Here is a 19,130-nt window from a genome sequence, read left to right as displayed (position 1 = left end):
ATTTAAATATAGAACTTGTAGAGTTGAAATCTTGCAAATGCACTTATAAAGGTTGAAAGAAAATTGGCTTTACATCAAATTCAAAAGATGAACAACTCTTCTCTCATTGAAAAATAAATCTTCAGCTTCACTAACTAACTAAATCAAAACTGAATAAAGATTTTCCGTCACAAATCTTTCTGTACGTGTGTTGTAAGTTGAAAATTCACCCGTGAAAGTAAAGATGCATGTTTCTATTAGAATCAATGTCGTTCTGCACAATAAAAACTAGGTGGTTCCGCATGTTGTTTTTTCTCATCATACATCCTTCTTTCATATGAGAAACATGGATGAATACGTAATTCAAAGCCTGCGAAATGTGCAGATGCATTTTATCAGTAACGTCTGTTCTCTGTATGGAACAAGATAAACAGTGAGAGTAAAAAAAGGGCGTAGATGTGGTTGCCACCACCACACTTAACTGTTGACGACAATACGTCCAATAGGGGGTGTGATATAAGCAAAGGAAGTTTATAGTCAATAGCACATTGCACACAATGCCAGCGTCTGAAATGAGGCACAACACAGAGGCATCAGTCAGACGAGACAGCTTTGGGATGTTTATTAATTCATATGATTTGAATGACTTTTGTGACCCGAGATTATTTTTGACGCACACGCACACACACACGCACACGCACACACACACTCATACACACGCACACACACGAATCCCACCAGAGAGACACACAAAGAAGTAATATTTGAGATTCCAGGAGCCCTTGAAACATTCATCTCACCAGGTCAATTTCATACAGTATTTTTTTTTTGTTTTTTTTAAACCAACTTTGACAGATAATGTAAACATTTCAAAGAACACAGTCTGAATGGAGTCACATGTAAACTGCAGAGAGCTCCACTGGCTGTGTACCAGATCCATCTTTATCGTGTTAAAATGTGGATTTTTGCACTCTCTAGTGTCGAAGTGCAGTAACATCGTCGTGTAAAATACATTATACTTTTCACAGTTGTGCTGAAATTCCAATGCAAAGAGTCTCTCTCATCTATTAAGAATCACTAAAAAATTATTTCACTTTTTTCTTTTTTTTTTTTACATAGAGAGCTAAAAACTCAAACTACTGTTGCAGAGGGTAACATTTCAAACATTACAGCTCCTCAGTCTTTGACATTTTCACATTAATGGTGCAGTGAGAAGACATTTGAGGCAGTAAACACAAATACTTGAGAGAAATGAGGTTTCCTTTTCACCAACCGCTTAACTTAAACACTTTGTCCAACAGTGTGAATAAAGCAGCTTATTTAATTTCATTTAATAAGGTTACAGTGCAGCAAATTGTCTGATCAACACGGAGCTGTAATATCAAGTGTTACTAAATACAGTACTTCTGTCTTAATTTATTTTATTGCACATAATGTGAAGCTTCTAGCTCCACTGACCAGCAACATTCACCTCACTTAACGTTTGTTAACACGCCTCATCGCTTGTCTTTTGTCCAACACTCAAAACTTTTTTTCTAACCTCTTTTAACAACGTCATGTACTTTAATATCGTTTCCTTTGTAGCTTATTTTTGCCATCGTCTCCACAGAAGTTATAACCTGATGATTTTAGTCAAATCCAGTGAGTTTCTCCTGGGACCTGACCGTGGGTAAACTTCTCCACAAGATAAACGACATCTGTTCCAGCTGAGTTGACAGGTTTTCATCAATATATCAAAACCTCCGCTGCATGACAGCGAGCAGCAGCAGAATGTTGAAGCTTCTTGTACAGGTGTGACATGGGTAAAACAACAGATGTCTGTTTAAAAAAAATTATTTAAATCCCGCTTTACAGAACATTGAACACCTGAGCGTTTTTTTTTTTTTTTTTTTCTAATTTCAGCCATTTCCACTCAGATTTTAAAACACTTGAGGTTAGAATTATGTTCTTCCTTTATCTTTTATGTATTCTCTCACTTCCTCTTCCCTGATTGGACCACACCTCCCCTCCCTCCCTCCTCTCTCTGATGGGTACAGGACACCAAACACATGAAAAAGGGTTCAGGGTCTTTTTCCCGGCGACAGAATGGATTTGGCACAAGATGATCTGCGGCCCCAGCGAGGCCCCTGGCGAGTGAAGAGGAGGAGGCGGGATCACTTTAGTTCCTCGTCTGTGCTCTTGAACATGAGGATGGCGTTGGAGATCTTGAGGGCGGGTCCGAGCTTTATGCTCATGATTTTCACGATGTCGGTCTGAGTCAGAAGGAGGAAAGCTTCTCCATCGATCATCTGGAGAAACAAAAACAGCAAGCTGGTCACGACTGTTATGAAAACCACAAAGTTTTAAGGTCACCAATAAAGAGGAAAATCAATTCAACTATTTTAACCGCTCTCACGTGAGAGCTTGCAGGGCGTTGTTGACATTTTCAATGATGTTACTCTTCATTATTATTCATTCATCCATTCGCCTGATCTCACCTCGTCTTTGAAGAGACGAGCCTGTTCTTCACAGCCGATTAAATTCTGGACAAACCTGAAAACCTGCAACAGATTTAAGAGAAGAAAAAAAAAAAGATTAACTCACAGAAAGAAGATAAAGACAAGGCCAGCTAAGCTATAGTATTGAATTACCTCTTCAACACTCCATGTCGCCACCTGACTGGCGTGGATGCCCTGAACGCCGGGCAGCAGTTTACAGTGCTGCTCCCAACACAGGGAGAGAGTCCGGTCTGACTGTCCGCTCAGAGCTGACATAAACAGAGAGGAATACACGCCGTCCGAGGACATATCTGCAGGAATACAAATCCACCCGAGAAGACAATGAAACGGCTAAGAAGTTGGGCAGAATTCAATCGTACTTCATTGAAACATCCTAGTGGTTCTGCAGTACACGAGATAAACTCCACCCCCTAAAGCTCGGCAGGTAAAACATGATCCAAACTAACAAAACTTGAAAAACGTAGATGTTCGATCATTGTAGGCCAACAGAATTTCAGTAACCGAATTGATTCTAACTATTTATCTAAATGACTCTAATTACAACCACACATGCATCAGACATGAGGCACCTCCACCCGCCTCAGATTAACAAAAATATCAATTAACCACTGATGTATTCAGTGAACCTACTTTGATAATCTCTCTGCTGGTTCTTCCTGTATTTTGGAGGACGACCGATCCTGAAAAACACAAGTTTAAAATGAGACAAAACAAAACCTGCACATACTATACATGTCTGTGCAGCCACACCTCGTTACCTGCCGCGGTAATGAGCTTTCTTGGTCCTCTGGCCAAAGAAAATGTTTCTCTTGCACTCTGAGTCCGACAGCTCGGCCTTCAGCCTGCCCTGGTTACGCTCAGCCAGCGGGCAGCCGGATATGCAGTGATGGGCAGTGAAACGACCGGTCACATGGCCGGAACCGTCACAACCAGGAGTCGGACACTTCCTGTTTTAAAAAAACAGAGGTGTACATGGAAATAAGCTCAAAGCAGAGTTCTCACAAGTATGGAAGGATGAGTCCCACTGAAAGAAACTCAAACACATTGTTCCCTCAGTGCCGACATCCCAACGTTTTTAATATCGTAAGACATTACTGGTGACAGCAGTTGAGATACAAAAGCAATAAAAAGCATTTCTTGTGTTCGTTAGATGTGTTTTAATAATTCATTGTTTCTTGTTATTGTGATTTCTTCTCAAAAATGAAAAGGAAAAACATCCATGCTGGGAAAAGGCCTTTCCTCTGTCCACAGATATTTACTGAGGCTGATCCAAGATAAATTTTAAACATCACTCATTGTAAACATTATTTTAAAGTTTCATACTGCAGAGCTGCGTTCAGCACTGACCTGTTGTGGAAGCTGTACTTGGTTCTGGGGTGGCTGATGGGTTTACAGGGAACAGAGGAGGAGTAGGTGGTTTGACCCGTAGCAGGGAGTTCCCTGACACCTTCAGACAGGGAGAGATAGATGTTAACATTCCAAAATAGTTACACACAGACAGGACAGGTTAAGGCTCTGCTCATAGGACAATGAGTAACTAACGTCTACTAAGTAGAACTAAAACAATGTAGATATAATAACAAACTAAATTGGCAAAAACAATAATTTGATCTTTGAACACTCAGGATGACAAAATTACACACATGACCCGTCCATCCATCCATCCATCCATCCATCCATCCATCCATCCATCCATCCATCCATCCATCCATCCATCCATCCATCCATCCATCCATCCATCTTCCAGAGATAATCTCTCCAGTAGGCATTATTCCAGAAATCGCTCCCAGGAAAGGCGCTCCGGGAAGCATCCTAATCAGATGCCCAGACCCCCTCAACTGGTTCGTCTCAATGTGGAGGAGTAGCTCAACTCCGAGTCTGTACGTGGTGGAGGAGGAAACTTATTTCAGCTGCTTCTATATCCATGATCCCATATGGTCAGGGCCCATAATTCATGCCCATAGGTGAAGGTGGGTATGGAGACCACCAGTAAACAGAGAGCTTGACGTTAAAGCTCAGCTCCCTCTTCATAACAGTTGGGTACAGCGGCCTGTGGCCAATACCACAATCCTCCAGGAAAGATTAGGGAACTCAGAAGGTTCTCTCCCCTAATGAAAGGTCATTCTACAGATTGTCATGTGACAGCTCTTTTTCTGGTTTTTAATGATCTGAAACATGATTTAAATGCTCCTTTAATTTTGAACTTAATGTATTTCCAGAGTTCTTGAAAAGTACCATATATTGCGCTTGAACGTTGCTCTGAACTGAACTTGCGTTGCCTAAATATGCACATCATTTACAATAAACTGTGAGGAAATGGTGCTTCTGAAGGCCGTCTCTTCCTGTGTTTGGTCTACTTACAGCTTCCAGGTCTGGATTGGGTTCAGACAAAAGACTACAGCATAAAAAAATCACTTTGTAAGCCGACTCAGTCCGCTTGTCTGGTGTACACCAGGCTGCTGATGACAGCGATCACACTTCCACAAATGGAATAGCACCAGAGTCCATTTCATGAGAAAAAAGCATAAAGAATATGAACACTGAGATTGGCTGGAGGCAGTATCCAGTTGCCTCTAATGGCCCGAGACCGGCAATAACTGGCAAAAACAAACAACAATCGACAAACTAACACCCACACAAGCACCCTGGACACAGCCGTGCTACTGTCACATTTCATTTAAAGACTGACAGCGTTCTGAGTACTACCATGTGGTTGTTGCATTTTGGAGTCTCTTGGAGGAACTTTTAGCGGGTGCCCCGTCGCCTCACACCAGCCTGCTGGGTGGATGTCTGGATGATCTGAGTCCATCCACTCATCATAGACATGACTCCATCCATCATAATGGACCTGAAGGAGGAACAGAGGGGATTGATGGGTCTGCAGTTGCTTATAAAGATGTAGATTACAGTATCTGTATATGTGAGCAGTTCATCCCTGTGGGCCCATCAAAACAACACCACCTGGTCAATGGTGCATTCAGGTAAAGCTGTAATGGATCCGAGGGACCTTGAGGAGATATTAACCAAGACCTCGGTCACATGAGAGCGTGGTCTTCCCCCGCACGTTCAGTGAATTACCTTGATGCGGTGGGTCTCCACCTCCTCCACAGTGGCCACTCTGATTAGACCTGGACTTCTCTTATCCACAGCCTCCAGTTTCATCTGAGGCTGGAAACTGTGGGCCGCCCGCTGGAGACAGAGCAGAGGATGATGGGAAAACACACTCAGCTTTTATGCTCCTCTTGATAACAAAACATGTCGTCTATATTTTCCATCAGACTGTCAGTGATCTCATCTTGGATATCTAGTTTAGTTCTTATAATGATGTTTTTTCCCAATCAGTACCAATGTGCTCTCACTCGTACATTTTTCAGTATTTTAACACATTATCTACAGTTTAGCAAATAAAAAGGTTTCCCTTATTCTCACCACTTTGAAGGACTCAGGAACCACGGCCTGGGAACCCGTCTCCTCAAGGTACAGAGACCAGGAGAACCGGCCCTGGTCTGGGTAATCTGGCGCAGCAGCAAAACACATCACCGAAGAAATACATCCGCTCACTAAGCAAAAACCTTCATTTCAATACAAATGACCTTTAAATTTTTTTGTCAGCTTTCTTAAAAATAAACCAATTAATTAATAACCGCCTCATCAATATATTGTGATAATCATTGCGTTCATAACTTATTTTTCCACTATTGTCCAGTGTGCACTATATATATTCACCAGAACTGCAGTTAAATAGAAGTGAATAGAACAAAAGGACATCGCTGAGGACACATGAAATAATGTGACAGAGCTGTTTGAGAGGTTTATGAGTCACTCTGGCTGAACACAACAACAGCAAGCAAACTGGTTACCTTGGGGTGGTGTTAGGGGTAGATTCCTCTCTTGGCACCAACCGATGGGGTGAATATACGGACTGCTGGCATCACACCTGCAGATGTTAATATAGAGCAACAACATCTAGATTTGACATGACATTTCTGAGAATTACAATCAAACTCATAAGAGCAACGTTGTGATTTGAAGTTTTAACCCGCACAAGAAATGGTCCAACAACTGAGGTAACTGGGTGTTCAGTTCAGTCTGCTGCAGTCAATTCAGTTTGCTCCAACAGCTCTGATTTAAAATGAAACTATAATTTCTCATCATAAAACTTTGGAAAAAAACGATTACAATTTGAATAAGATGTTTGGAGCTAACAGACACTTGGTAATACACAATCACGTCTAAAAGCATATACTGAAGCAATTTGGTTTGTTTTTAGGATTTCTTCACTGGACGAAAAAGGTTGCAAACAGATTAAATACTGCCCCCTACTGGCCACAGAATGTGAAGCAACTTCTCTATTATTTTTTTTTCATTCATTCTTTGAGCTGAATAATGGATTTGTGATTGTATTGCTAGAATAATAAAATGGGAATAATTAAATATTGAGTTATGAGTTAAGATCATCTATCCATCTTCCTCCCTGCAAAAGAAAGATGGATAAGGATATAGAATGTACATCAAAAGAGAATATAGATAAAACAATATCATTTCCTCGGCAGTCAACCTTGAGGCCTCATCCAAAGAGGTGACCGGGAGGAATTTTCCTCAAATGCCCCAATGCAGATTGAGGGAATACTCACAGGAAGGTAGTGTGAGAGGGCAGTGATCATCACGATATTGTGGGACTCACACGGCAAAAACTAGGTCTTAGAATGGGATTCATTGAGCTGCTTTAACAATACAAATATAAGGTTCTTGCTTCATATGGAAATACTGAATCTATGACCGTGGCTTACCAATAGTCATATGTGTCGTCCCAGTTGTCAAAGTGAACCAGGAAGCGGTCATCCACCACGTCAGTGACAGTAGCTACACAGATGAGGGAGGGATTCATACGGTCAACGGCCTCCAGCTTCATTCCTGTGTCGAACCCACACTTAACATCCATCTGCGCAGAATACCAACAAGTTAGACTCGACTAAAAGTGACAGGCTAAAAAAACGAAGACACCTGATGGATGCCAGCCTGTACAAACATGGCTGACAATTGTTTGTCAATTAATTATTAAAGAACATTGATTATTAAGATATATACTAGTAAATATGGAGGTCTGCATCATTCCAAACAAGAATAAAGTATGACAATTCCCTTGTATTCCCTATTGGCATTGTATGCATCTAAAATCAGAGAAGACCAGGCTGGAAGTTGACAAAAAAACCCTGCAAAATCTTATACTGCAACAGTCTGCAACAGCACTATCATGATCTATGAGAGGACAAGAAAATCTCTGCGAGAGGTGCACATTGTGAAAAATAAACCTTTCATTATGAGTGTCTCTTACTGAAGTTGGAGTTCTTCCAGCCCTAAATCAGTCACCTCAATCCATTCTCGTATGTAGTTAATAAAACTACTTTTTATTAAACTGTACAGGGGCAGTTACCCTCCCAGGGCTGGCAAACAGTTCTTTGGGGGCCACTTGTGCTTTAGTCATTCTCAAATAGTTGGTCCAAGTAAACTCCTCTTCCTTGCAGCCTGCAGAAAACACACAAAGAGAGAGAGGGGAAGGGGGAGGATAAGTCAGTCTCAGCAACGGTTGCAGCAGGTTTAGTTTGAATTTGCTGTATTCACATTGTTATCAGTAGACCAGGGTTAGTTTTGGTAGTTTTCAGGTCTCTAACTTTGTAACTCTCAGCTCATGATGACGTCTGTCTCACGTCCTCTACATATAATCACTCTCACCAGCGCTGCTCGGATTGCAGACTTCCCTCCGTGTCTTGCTCTCTGCCTTGTTCTTGTTCCAGTAGCCCATTTCTTATAAGGTTCCCCCACTTCCCCCGAGACTAGACCCTGTTAAGCTGAGCTGGTCCGACTCCTGTGTTCTGGTGGCATCTTTTAATCCTCCAGCTCAGATTCTCTACTCGACGTCTGAGAGATTTTGTGCAATTACCACAGGTCCCACGGGATCTTGGTTTGATCATTTTCCTCAACACTCAACCAACTTGTGATTGTGACTCATGATATCCCGGCTTCCTCTAGAGTCACTGTTTTTATTTTATTGCTCTGAAGGTCTGAAGGCAGCTGCCATTTTCAGATGCTGCAGAAGCCGGTTGTGTCTGTGTGAGTTTCAAAATGTCCACAGCTCATCCTCTACATATAACCTCTTCTGTTACTTGTATAATGGAGTTGTAACAATCTTTTGTTCTCTGTTCTCATCCATGAACCATCTTCTTCCAGGAAGTTCAGAGGTAAACGCTACAGACTCTGCTTCAGGACATCAGCTGATTGATGCCTGATCTCAAGGGAAAGTAACTCATACTGCCACCCTGCTTCATTGTAGAAGAACAATTCTACAATAATACAGTGAGAGATATGCAATGATGATGATTCAATAGCTGTCGTGGTCAATAAAAATGACAAACTAATAATTATATGATCGAAATAGTTTTTTAAAAAAGAATAAAGGATTACAATGATTTGATGTCTGTTACAACCAGAGTGGCCAAAAGTATTCACATTCTCTACTTATTAGGAGACACTTTTGTTTAAGAAGAAAATTTCATATAAGTGCAGATTTAACATCTTACAAATGAAAAAGTACACACTCTGAAATGTACTCAATTACGGTAAAGTTAAAATCATTCAACAATTTTTTTAAGGCATCTTTAACTTATTTTGGAAGTCGGGTCACATGCCAGTTCATTTACATACACAACTTACAACTACTCTTACTGGAATAATATGTTTGCCAGTGTGGGTCAATCAGATAATTCTTTAAATATAACTTGTATTACTTTGAATTCTTTCTAAGTTAGTTTGACTTAATTCTTTACTGCAAAGTGCTCAAACGTTTCTCATTTCTGAAACAAACTCTGTTCTGTTCTCCTTGTTGTACACAATCTCCCATTGAACTAAAATTGCAGCGTCGTCATACTTTGGTCTTCACTCATCAAACATTTGGCAACATCTGTTGAGCCACATTTTACTTTAGAATTGTTTCTTTCAAGTTATATATTAATCCTGTTAAAGTGTGCGACATGCCATTTCTTCCTATTTGCTCTGTGCATTGTGAAGGTGCAGCGAGCAGTGTGACCTCTGACCTTTGGGGGTGTGAAGTTTGTGTCCTGTGCTCTCACACCAGCCTGCGGGGTGGATGTCGGGGGAGTTGGCGTTCACCCAGAAGTCGTGGCAGTCCGAGTAGCCGTCAAAATGGAGCCGCAGCCGGTAACCGCAGACCTGCAACACGATACGTGAAGAAAGTCCAACAGCGGGCTGAGGAGGGAGAAACCTGACTGACTGGCCGCCGCATGCAGAGCAGCCTGAGTGGGGTTTTGTTTTTTTTTAATGTCAAATAATGAAAAGTCGGATCATTAAGACCCATCAGCCGTGTTAATGCACGTCTGGCTCACCTCAGCCACGGTGAGGACAAAGTACATGGAGGGATGCTGCGGGTCAATGCCTTCGAGTTTCATTCCCTGCTTAAAGCCATTTTTCACCGTCGGCACCCGCTGGGTCTGAGTGACGAGAGAGCGAACGTTTCAGCTCAACACAGAGAATAGCATCAAGTGAACATAAATTATCCTTGAGGGAGAATTGGATCAGGGGGAAAACAGAGCAAGATCATGTTTTTTATCGCTCTCACACAACTTTTTATCTTTTCCTTCCAGGATCGTGGGGTTTGTTTGGCACCTGTGTTTAGGAAATGTTCAGAAAAATGGAAGATCACCGCTCTGCTGCCAGCTCCAAGCACATGATATTAAAAATTAAAAATGTGTTGCCTACCCGTGCAAGCATGGTTTTATGCATTTATTTATTGGACTATAATTACCAGGATAAAACAATGAGATTTAAAATCTCTTTTATAAAGGAATCTGGCCAACAATTTGACCTACAGTTAAAATGAAGTCATAGTAGTAACAAGCTGGAAACAAGGGGAATACGTGTGTGTGTGTGGGGGGGGGGGGGGGGGGGGGGGTGCGGGTGCGGGTGCGTGTGCGTGAGATACTGGCTCAGGATAAAATCACCCTCTATGATGAAACGTACCTCCTGGAAAAGCTTGTTAGGAGCCGCAACACTTTTGGTGTCCTCCAGATACTGAGCCCACGTCCACTGCTCTGTCTTGCTGTCTCCACCTTCACCGCCGATGCATTGATTTAAGGACAATACAGCAAAATATTAGGAGAACATGCATGAAGCCAACAACATCATGCCAGTTCTCAATGAAATATGTATCACAACAATCTCTGATGCAATTGCTGCATCACATAATCCACTGCCGCTCCTATTTAGACGCTTCTCTTCAGAGAAGCTTTTAAGCAAAGGAAGGGAAAGTAATTGAATATTATAGAGAGGGGTGAACGTGAACGAATGTTTTAGCTGCGATTGCTTTAAACTGTGGTTGCTATTTTTAATTAGATACTTCAGGATAATTAAATGAGCAGGTCAAATGCAAATGAAATATGATTGGGTTTGTAACAACCAATAACCTGATAAAACAGTCAAACATTTTTTACAACCAAGATTTAGAGGGAATGTTGCAGAATTTGTCTCTTCAATGAATGAATATGATGACTGATGATCCTTCCAACATACTGGAGCTATTTATGATAAGAAAACTGCACAAAAATCTCCAAGAAAGGTTTTTATTTCCAAGAAGCGCAGCAGTATTTATATATTATTTATGTATTACTACATTACTGACTGCAGTTAATAGATTTTAAAAGGATTTTTAATGCTATTTACAATCATGTAAAAACTCATTACATTATGGGCAAAATGTATTTATGATAATGGATCAAATATCTTATTACACTATCAGCAAGTTATTATGTTCTGGGCTTTAGCACATTGAAAAATGTTGCTATTATTCTTATTCTTATTCTATATTATTGGCAGGTATTACATAACTGGCTAGTATTACTGTTTTAATAGCAAAATATGCCTCCAGACTTTTGGACATCCAGGGTTTGTTTCATACTTTATATGTTTAAGGCAAATTTAACAAAAAGTGAGCAAGACTTCAAAAATGTATATTCTGTATGGAGGATTTTTCTTTTCTTTTATATTTCTTCATCTGCAACAGCTCCATAAATGATTCATTTTAAGAGTCTGGGTTAAATTTTCAGAGATTTTAAATGTCTTGAACTTCCAAAGTAGCAGATCCTCTAATGGATTCTTGCTGCTTGCCTGCTTGTTTTGGAAATCTGCATCTTTGATGAGCAACGATCCACATGTAAAGAGGTTTTTTTTTTACCTCCTCTGATGTGTCGACCATCTGTTTTAGAATCGTCCCCCTTTTCATCCTGAAACACATGTATCGAGTATCGAGTATCACAACTGAGTGAATATAAAAAGGTCATTGAAGGGAGCAGGTTTAGATGAAGGTTGTACCGTTCCCTCCATGTCCGAGTCTTCATCAGATGGACTCAGGTACTCCTTCCTCTTCCTCTTCCTCATAGGTTTGAGGTGATCAGGGTTGAGGGAGGAGACCCTGCCGCCTGCCGGCACCTTCTCCACACTGACGCTCCTCCTGAGGAGCACAGAGGTGGCACTTCATGCAAACGTAGGTCGTAAAGGTGAAGGAGATGTTGTGTACGTACTTTTCAGGGATGGGGTCTCGACGTAGCTCCTCTGTGAATTTCCTGGGCGCTCTGGGTTCGTAGTTTTGCTGTCCGGGTCCAACCTGGTGTTCAGGTTTGACCGGCACCAGCCTTTCCGGCTCCACAGCTCGCACACAGTTTACAGGAGCCGGCACATCTGACACATAAGAGACAGATTTTAGACTTTGGAGATTCTTCTTTTAAGCATGTCTGAATATTGTTGCTCTGGAGCCTGCAGCTGCAGCCTCTTCACATGTGAAGAGCAGTGCAGCCGTTGATACAATTATTACTCATTTCTGTTTGTTCAAGTGCTTCAAGTGCCGAGGCAGGCAAGTAATGCATGCAACATTCTACAACACCTGCAGCACATACAACCATTTCATATTCCTGTAGTACAATACGGCATCAGATCGTTTGCATGACAGCTATATATTATTCACAATGCACTGTATTATAGAAGCAGCCCTTCACTAACATAGTGGTTAGCACGTCAGTATTCTTGGTTTGAGGTTGGATTTGAAGGTTTTCCAGTGGGTTTTGTACATTCTCCCTGTGTGTGCATGGATCCAGAGGGTAGCCCACATTTACCTATATTCAGCCAGGGTCAGCTCTCGCTTCCTGTAATTCTAAGTCGGATTATTAGTATAACAGACTGGATGTTGAAAGTCAAAAATGTTTCAATACCATGAAAACTAGCCAGTTTGATGGCTGTGTATCAGAAAAAAAGTTTGGAAAAATGTAAGAAAAAGCATGAAAGGAAGCAAAGATAATAAATCCCACATGGCATCAGGGTTTCAGAGAACAGTGTTCTGGTGAAGAGGTGCCTGATGTTACTCCACCCTTATGTAACCATGACTCCTGACTACCTGGCTTGATTGGAGCACTTTCTGCGTCAGCGGATCTCCCAGAAGTCCCTGCTGCCACCGCGGCTGCTGGTTCAGCTGTGCTGCTGGTGGTCCCGGGGGTGATCAATGTGCTCAGAGTTCCTACGTCACTCACACAGAACTACACACACACACACACACACACACACACACACACACACACACACACACACACACACACACACACACACACACACACACACACACACACACACACACACACACGCATCAGCGGCTCATCTGTCATAATGCATCTTGATGTGTGACCACGTCTTTGATCCAAACTTTTTTCTCACAACAACTCGTCATGAATTTTACATGGGCGACGCGCCTGCTGTTCTCTTCATTTGTTCTCATCTCTTTCACAGCCTGGTAGATTTGACGGTTTATTCAAGAAGATTTGTGGATTTCTTTTGGATATATATTGCCAGAAGTTTAAGTATTGCACATTGATATTATTAAAAAGTAATTTGGAGAATTGGTGCTGATATGAGGATTAGTTTCAAGTGTGTGCTTGGAGCCATACTTGAGGACTTTTTACACAACGTATTCAACTTTGCTATTTTCAAAACCATAACTCCACTATGGACACCTACAATCAGAATTGACACTGAAATCTTTTCATCTGCATGTTTGTAGTTTATTCTTTTAACATGACTGCTTTGTGTCTACATTTGGATACCATTTTATATAATGCATTTTGTATTGAGAAATGTATTTTGAATGTAGATATCTTATACAGTTAATGTAATCAGAGCTCGGCACTAACAAAGTAAATATACTCTAATTCTGCCTCTGTATGTATTTTGAACGGTACAGTACTTGTGTTTTACTGGGGATCCATTGCTTTAGAAAGCTTTCTTTTTTTGACCCCTACATTTTAAGACAAACCTAAAAGCAGATTGACGATCCGCTCAAAGAGTTTAAAAACAGAGGACAAACCAAAAACTACACAAAAGAGACTAAAAAGCTAATCCAAAGAAACATGATTATACAGCTGGTAATGAATAGAAACTACTTGAAGATGTGGAGAGTTAAAACAACTTCCTCAACATTGTTTTAAACATAAAGGCTGTTTCTTAAGACAGCGATTGACTATTTAAAAGAAATATATTCTACGTAGTCCAACTGGAGCGTAAAGTGAGATAAACTGTGTGATGTGAAGTGGAGCGAGGGTATTGAGAGCTTTATAAACAAGCAGAAGGTGTTTGAACCAGTCAGCTAGGCAATAAAAAGCACTTTTACATGGAGTTAAAGGTTTTTGTTGGCATCTTCTAGAGTCTCCTCAACATGAAAACTGATTTCATATAAGAAATAATGCATTTCTGTCACTGGTGGTACATCTAGTGGATGGTATTTGTAAGAGGACAGTAATGATGTGAAAGTAAGAACTATCAAATAGAAGGAAGGAGACATGATGCAGAGAAGATATGAAGTATCCTGAACTTGATGTCTGTGAGAGGAAGAAGTAGCATCATGGCTGAAAGTGAAGCAGGCAACAGCGACAACACAATTCCCATCAATGGCTCAAATTGGGAATGAGTCGAAATCTCCTTCAGATATCTGCTTCAATACTGTAATTCTACAAGTTGATACTTTAAACCCTTCCGTAGTCCCTGAGTGGATTTCATGAGGTCAAAAAGAAAATATAAATTAAAATTAAATTGAGTCTACTTGATGCACCTATTATGGCTTTTTCAATTCACATGGTTCATGCTTGTGGGCGTACCTTTACCTATCTTCTCTTCACGCAGGCAATATATATTAATATTCACTCTACAGCCCTCAGCCACCCCCCTTTCCACCCTGGTCATACGGTCTGTGTGGTCTTTCAGGTTTGCTTGAATGAAAAGTGAAATCAGGTTAAACACGCTACAAGCATTTGCACTTCTCCTCGAATGAGAAATGTGTGTACTTCTACCACTTCTGGTGCTCTCTGATCCAAATGTTAAATTTGAATTCCACCGCTTCATGAAATGAACTGCAGTTGAAGGCTCAGATCGTCTCAATGGCAGGAAAGCTTGAACGAGTTTGTGGTGTTGAGATTGGTCGTGTTGTGTTGATATTCACATCTGGTTACCTTGAGGTTGCTACTGGGCAGGATGGCCATCCCCTCCTTCCACTCCAGGACGTGCACGATGCTGCAAGCTCCGCCCACCTGTGCCGTCAGGGCCGGCGTGGCCATCTCATTGGCTCTGACGCCTTTACCTGGGTTTCCCACGGCGACCGCTGGAGTCACTTCCAGTTTCTGATGACCAGGAGCTGAGAAAAGTGTTGTATCAGAAACGAATAACTTTTATCAAGCACTGTCGCAGTACAACTGCTTTTTCCAACTTATTCTGACTTTAAAAAAAAATATTTCCATGTTATTCAGTATAAAGTATTTTATTAAGACTCTGTGTTTGTTTGGAAGATTTGACATGAATCTTATATCAGGCATCTCATTATAAAAGTACAACATATTATATGAGGGGCTTTTTTAAAACCAAGAAGTCAAGCATGGAATAAATGTGGTAGCTATTATAAATAAGTAAGACCTGTGGTTATTACAGCTTGTGACGGGACTCCCCTCGGAGCAACAAAGAGCCTCAGAAGAGTCTGGGGATCAGGGCGTTGTCTTTTCCCAGCGTGATTTATTTCCTTTATTCAACTATTAAAGAAATCATGATTTTATTTATTTATTTGTTTATTTATTTATTTAATTTTTTTAAGAAATCATGATTGAAAAAAGCAAGTCGGGGATAAAATAACCTTTTTCATTAAAGCACATTGTAAATAAATGCACACACACACACACACACACACACACACACACACACACACACACACACACACACACACACACACACACACACACACACACACACACACACACACACACACACACACACACACACACACTCAAACTAGCTCAAGGGTGGTTTATGCTTGTTATTGTCTGTGGACCCCAACAGTAAGGGGAGTGTGATGTTGTTTCAGCTCTCTTTGTGTGTATCTGTGTGAAAATCCCTTAATTACATCATCACAAACTAATAATTGGCTGCTGACAAATATAAGCAAAGTATAGAGTTACATTATGACATCATTAAAGGTAACGGAAAACCAATGTCAAAGTCAACTTTTCGAGGAGGAAATGTGTTTCATGTCAAGCAGGTCAACAAGTCATAGTTATTTAAATTCATTATTTGCCGATTGAAAGCACGCTATGTTAATAGTTGAAATGTATTTCTTTATCTTCATTAATATAGACTTAATGACAAAAAACTGGTTTAATTTTTTTCTTGATCAATTAAACAATTGCTTAACTTTTCCATCAATAAAAACTGCTTCTGCATGACGTAATGCAAGGGTATCAGCCTTTCACATTATATCCACAAGTCCTTGAACCAGACAGTTTATACAAAGTTTCTGGATGTAATTTATGAAACCTGTGAATCTAATCGTAACAACCACATAGCAGACAAAGCCTTGAGTTCAGAGTAACAACCCCCTTTGGACCTCCTGGTGCAGAATCAGTGATTAACAACAATTCTTAATTCAAATAATGAAGTGATTTTATTGGCTGAGTCAGTATTGACAGCTGCATCTCAAAACATTAGGATAACATTGACAAACTAATTGTTTTGTAAGTTATTTCTTCACTCATAACACATTAACTAAAACACGTCATGCACTTCTAAAATATAAATTTTTCTTAAATTGGAAAATAAATTCAATTTTATATTATGAAATGATATTCTGAGAAACTGTATTTTTAATGTTGATAATTGTTCAGTTAAACTAATAAAGAACCAGTAAAAATGACTTGGAATATTTCAGTTTAAGTGTAATGATGTCAAATATATGGGAGTCTGAATGAACTTATCTGAAAAACGATCCCATGAATTGTATTCTACTTTTTAAGATGCTCATGGAAGTCCTGTCTCAGGGGATGAAGTCATCAGAGGACAAGCTCAGCTGGAAAACACACACGTCTGGTGTGATTGTCTGGTGTCAGCATCAGAGCTCAGCTCACCTGGTAGGAGGAGAGCTGTGGTGGTGTGCGGCTGGGGCCGGGCTTTCTTCGCCACGCTGTCGCTCCCGCAGATGAGGATGGTCTCGCTGGGGGACGAGGACGTGGGCTCCACGGGGGCGGAGTCGGGTTCTTTGGGTGGAGCCTCTGTGTTCACTTTGGCGCTCATGACGGCGTCCCTCTATATTGTGCTCGACCACTGAAAAGCAGGAGATGAAGGAGGGTGTGCAGTTTGCATGTTCTCCATGGGATTGAATTCGTTTCCTCCCAAATATGAATTTGAGGTTAATTTTTCATCTCTAAATGTACCCGCATGCGTGTGATCATAACTGGTTTAAAGCATTATAGAAGATCAATGGCTGGAACTCAGGGGAGGTGTGGCACTGATGTATGAGGTCATTGACCACATCTTCTCCTCAAACCTTCAAGGATGATGGTAGATGTTGGATCTCACTTTTCATAGTGTGTAAAAGGATTTGGACCAGTGAACATTTCATTGATTGAGTGGTCAGTGGGTCAATCAATCAATTGATTGAAGATGCTATATGTGGTATTGGAAGAAAGAAAAATTACTTTGTTAGTAACGTCTTCTCCTCCCTGTCCACATAGGCTGCAGTCAAGGACACTGCACTGTCTTTTTAAGATGACATGCTGTAATTTATACAATCTTTTTGCAATTAAGCCATTTTACCAGTTTTTTTAAAAGAGCTGATCATTTTGTCAACATAGAAACCAATGGCAATTGTTACCATCAGCCCTATAGTCTATTAGTGAAAGGTACCTGTCAACATGACTTAAAGCCAGTTAAATCTGGGGGGGGGGGAGATAACACGTCACTCACACAGAACTACACACACACACACACACACACACACACACACACACACACACACACACACACACACACACACACACACACACACACCTTTACCAACACTCACTTGTGGTATGGCACATAATGGAAACAACAATGATCATAGCCTGTAAATAAATTTTTAAAGGATAAATAAATGTTTGATTGACTGATGAGCATTTGAGGAGTATTCATTAATTCAAACCTTTACGTATGACTGTCATATGTGGCATTGGAATATAGCAAATTGACTTCATTGGAAACTTCTCATTTTGTTTTTCTTCTATTCAAACTTGTTTCTAAAAAAAAAATAGTATTCCAAAAGCTTCAGCATCATCATTATCTATACTCAAGTGTTACAGTAGTAAACTTCAGACTATAGACTCCCAATTTTGCGAGAGATTTCACTCAACAAGAAAAACAAACCCAAATCCCCCCCCAATTTCATGCAAAACAAACCATGACCTCGAATAACTTTTTTCTCAGCCGTCCATTACCCTCCAATGAAAGCAGGCAATAATGGAGACACACCAATATTTACGAACAAGCATCCACACACACACACACACACACACACACACACAACCAGACTAAAATACAGCATTTCAGTTAAAATGGCGGAGGATCTGAAATCCTTGAGGCAAAACATGTGTAAAAGCAGTCTCTCAATTCCTGTGAAAATCCCATTTAGTGAAAAAATGAAGGCTGTCAGCCGTTCCAGCAACATCTCTAATGAATGAGCAACATTTTCACCTCCAAACATCGTCAAGCAGCTTGGAAATTAACAGAAACCTGGGCGCAGCCGCTTCTTGGAATAAAATGTGTTAATGTCGAGAACATTAATCACACCCCGGCGCCGGAATCAGATGTATATATTTAAGATGGGGAAAGCTTTGTGGTTCATAACATCCATAACGCCAAAACGCTTCAGCCAAAGGAGAAAAAAAATGAAAATAAAAAACAAACTGACGCTCGTCCTTGTGATGCCGCTGTCAATTAAATAAATGCGTGCTTTTGTTGCGGCAAAGTTGCAATTCTGAAATTAATTCGTGTTTGCAGATGTCAGGAACTGAAATTTGGCTTACCAGCTCTGATCTCCTGCGGCTCCGGGGCTGCCAGTGCGCATGCGTCGGCCCACAGTACAGTCACCGCTCGTCGGGCTGTAATGAAACGCCAAAAAAGACTTCCAGCTCCGCCGATCCACTTCCACTAATGGTCGATAAGTGAAAATAATGTAGTGCCGCCATCGATCACACTGGAGACGGTTCACAACCTCACCGTTTTACACCAAATGTACACAATCTGCATCTGCCT

General features: G+C 40.8%; 1 protein-coding gene across 1 annotated transcript; it reads right to left on the bottom strand.

Annotated features, from left to right (window-relative positions):
• Positions 1 to 1,871: 1,871 nt before the first annotated feature.
• l3mbtl1 (L3MBTL histone methyl-lysine binding protein 1) lies at positions 1,872 to 18,930 on the bottom strand. The gene is made up of 22 exons (XM_080469076.1): positions 18,902 to 18,930; positions 16,967 to 17,162; positions 15,032 to 15,213; positions 12,934 to 13,072; positions 12,068 to 12,224; positions 11,859 to 11,997; positions 11,722 to 11,770; positions 10,512 to 10,600; positions 9,878 to 9,982; positions 9,569 to 9,704; positions 7,912 to 8,003; positions 7,268 to 7,419; positions 6,338 to 6,414; positions 5,907 to 5,992; positions 5,556 to 5,666; positions 5,184 to 5,325; positions 3,825 to 3,924; positions 3,236 to 3,424; positions 3,108 to 3,157; positions 2,610 to 2,767; positions 2,457 to 2,519; positions 1,872 to 2,267 (listed from the first exon to the last, which is right to left on the bottom strand). The coding sequence occupies exons 2-22, from the start codon at positions 17,130 to 17,132 to the stop codon at positions 2,133 to 2,135; spliced, it is 2,517 nt and encodes an 838-aa protein (XP_080325202.1). The 5' UTR covers positions 17,133 to 17,162; positions 18,902 to 18,930; the 3' UTR covers positions 1,872 to 2,132.
• Between the last annotated feature and the right edge of the window lie 200 nt (positions 18,931 to 19,130).

Source organism: Lipophrys pholis (assembly GCF_963383615.2).
Source record: "Lipophrys pholis genome assembly, chromosome: 8".
Classification (NCBI taxonomy): Eukaryota; Metazoa; Chordata; class Actinopteri; order Blenniiformes; family Blenniidae; genus Lipophrys; species Lipophrys pholis.
The sequence above is the reverse complement of the archived record's forward strand: the minus strand, read 5'-3'. Positions and strand labels throughout refer to the sequence as shown.

Bases quoted from the DNA above. Each gene is read 5' to 3' on its own strand.
- l3mbtl1 (XM_080469076.1), bottom strand. From the start codon at position 17,132: ATGAGCGCCAAAGTGAACACAGAGGCTCCACCCAAAGAACCCGACTCC. The intron at 5,326-5,555 runs GTAATTCACTGA...TTCCTCCTTCAG, and splicing joins TGGAGACCCACCGCATCAAG to GTCCATTATGATGGATGGAG. The intron at 2,768-3,107 runs GTAGGTTCACTG...GTATTCCTGCAG, and splicing joins CCAGCAGAGAGATTATCAAA to ATATGTCCTCGGACGGCGTG.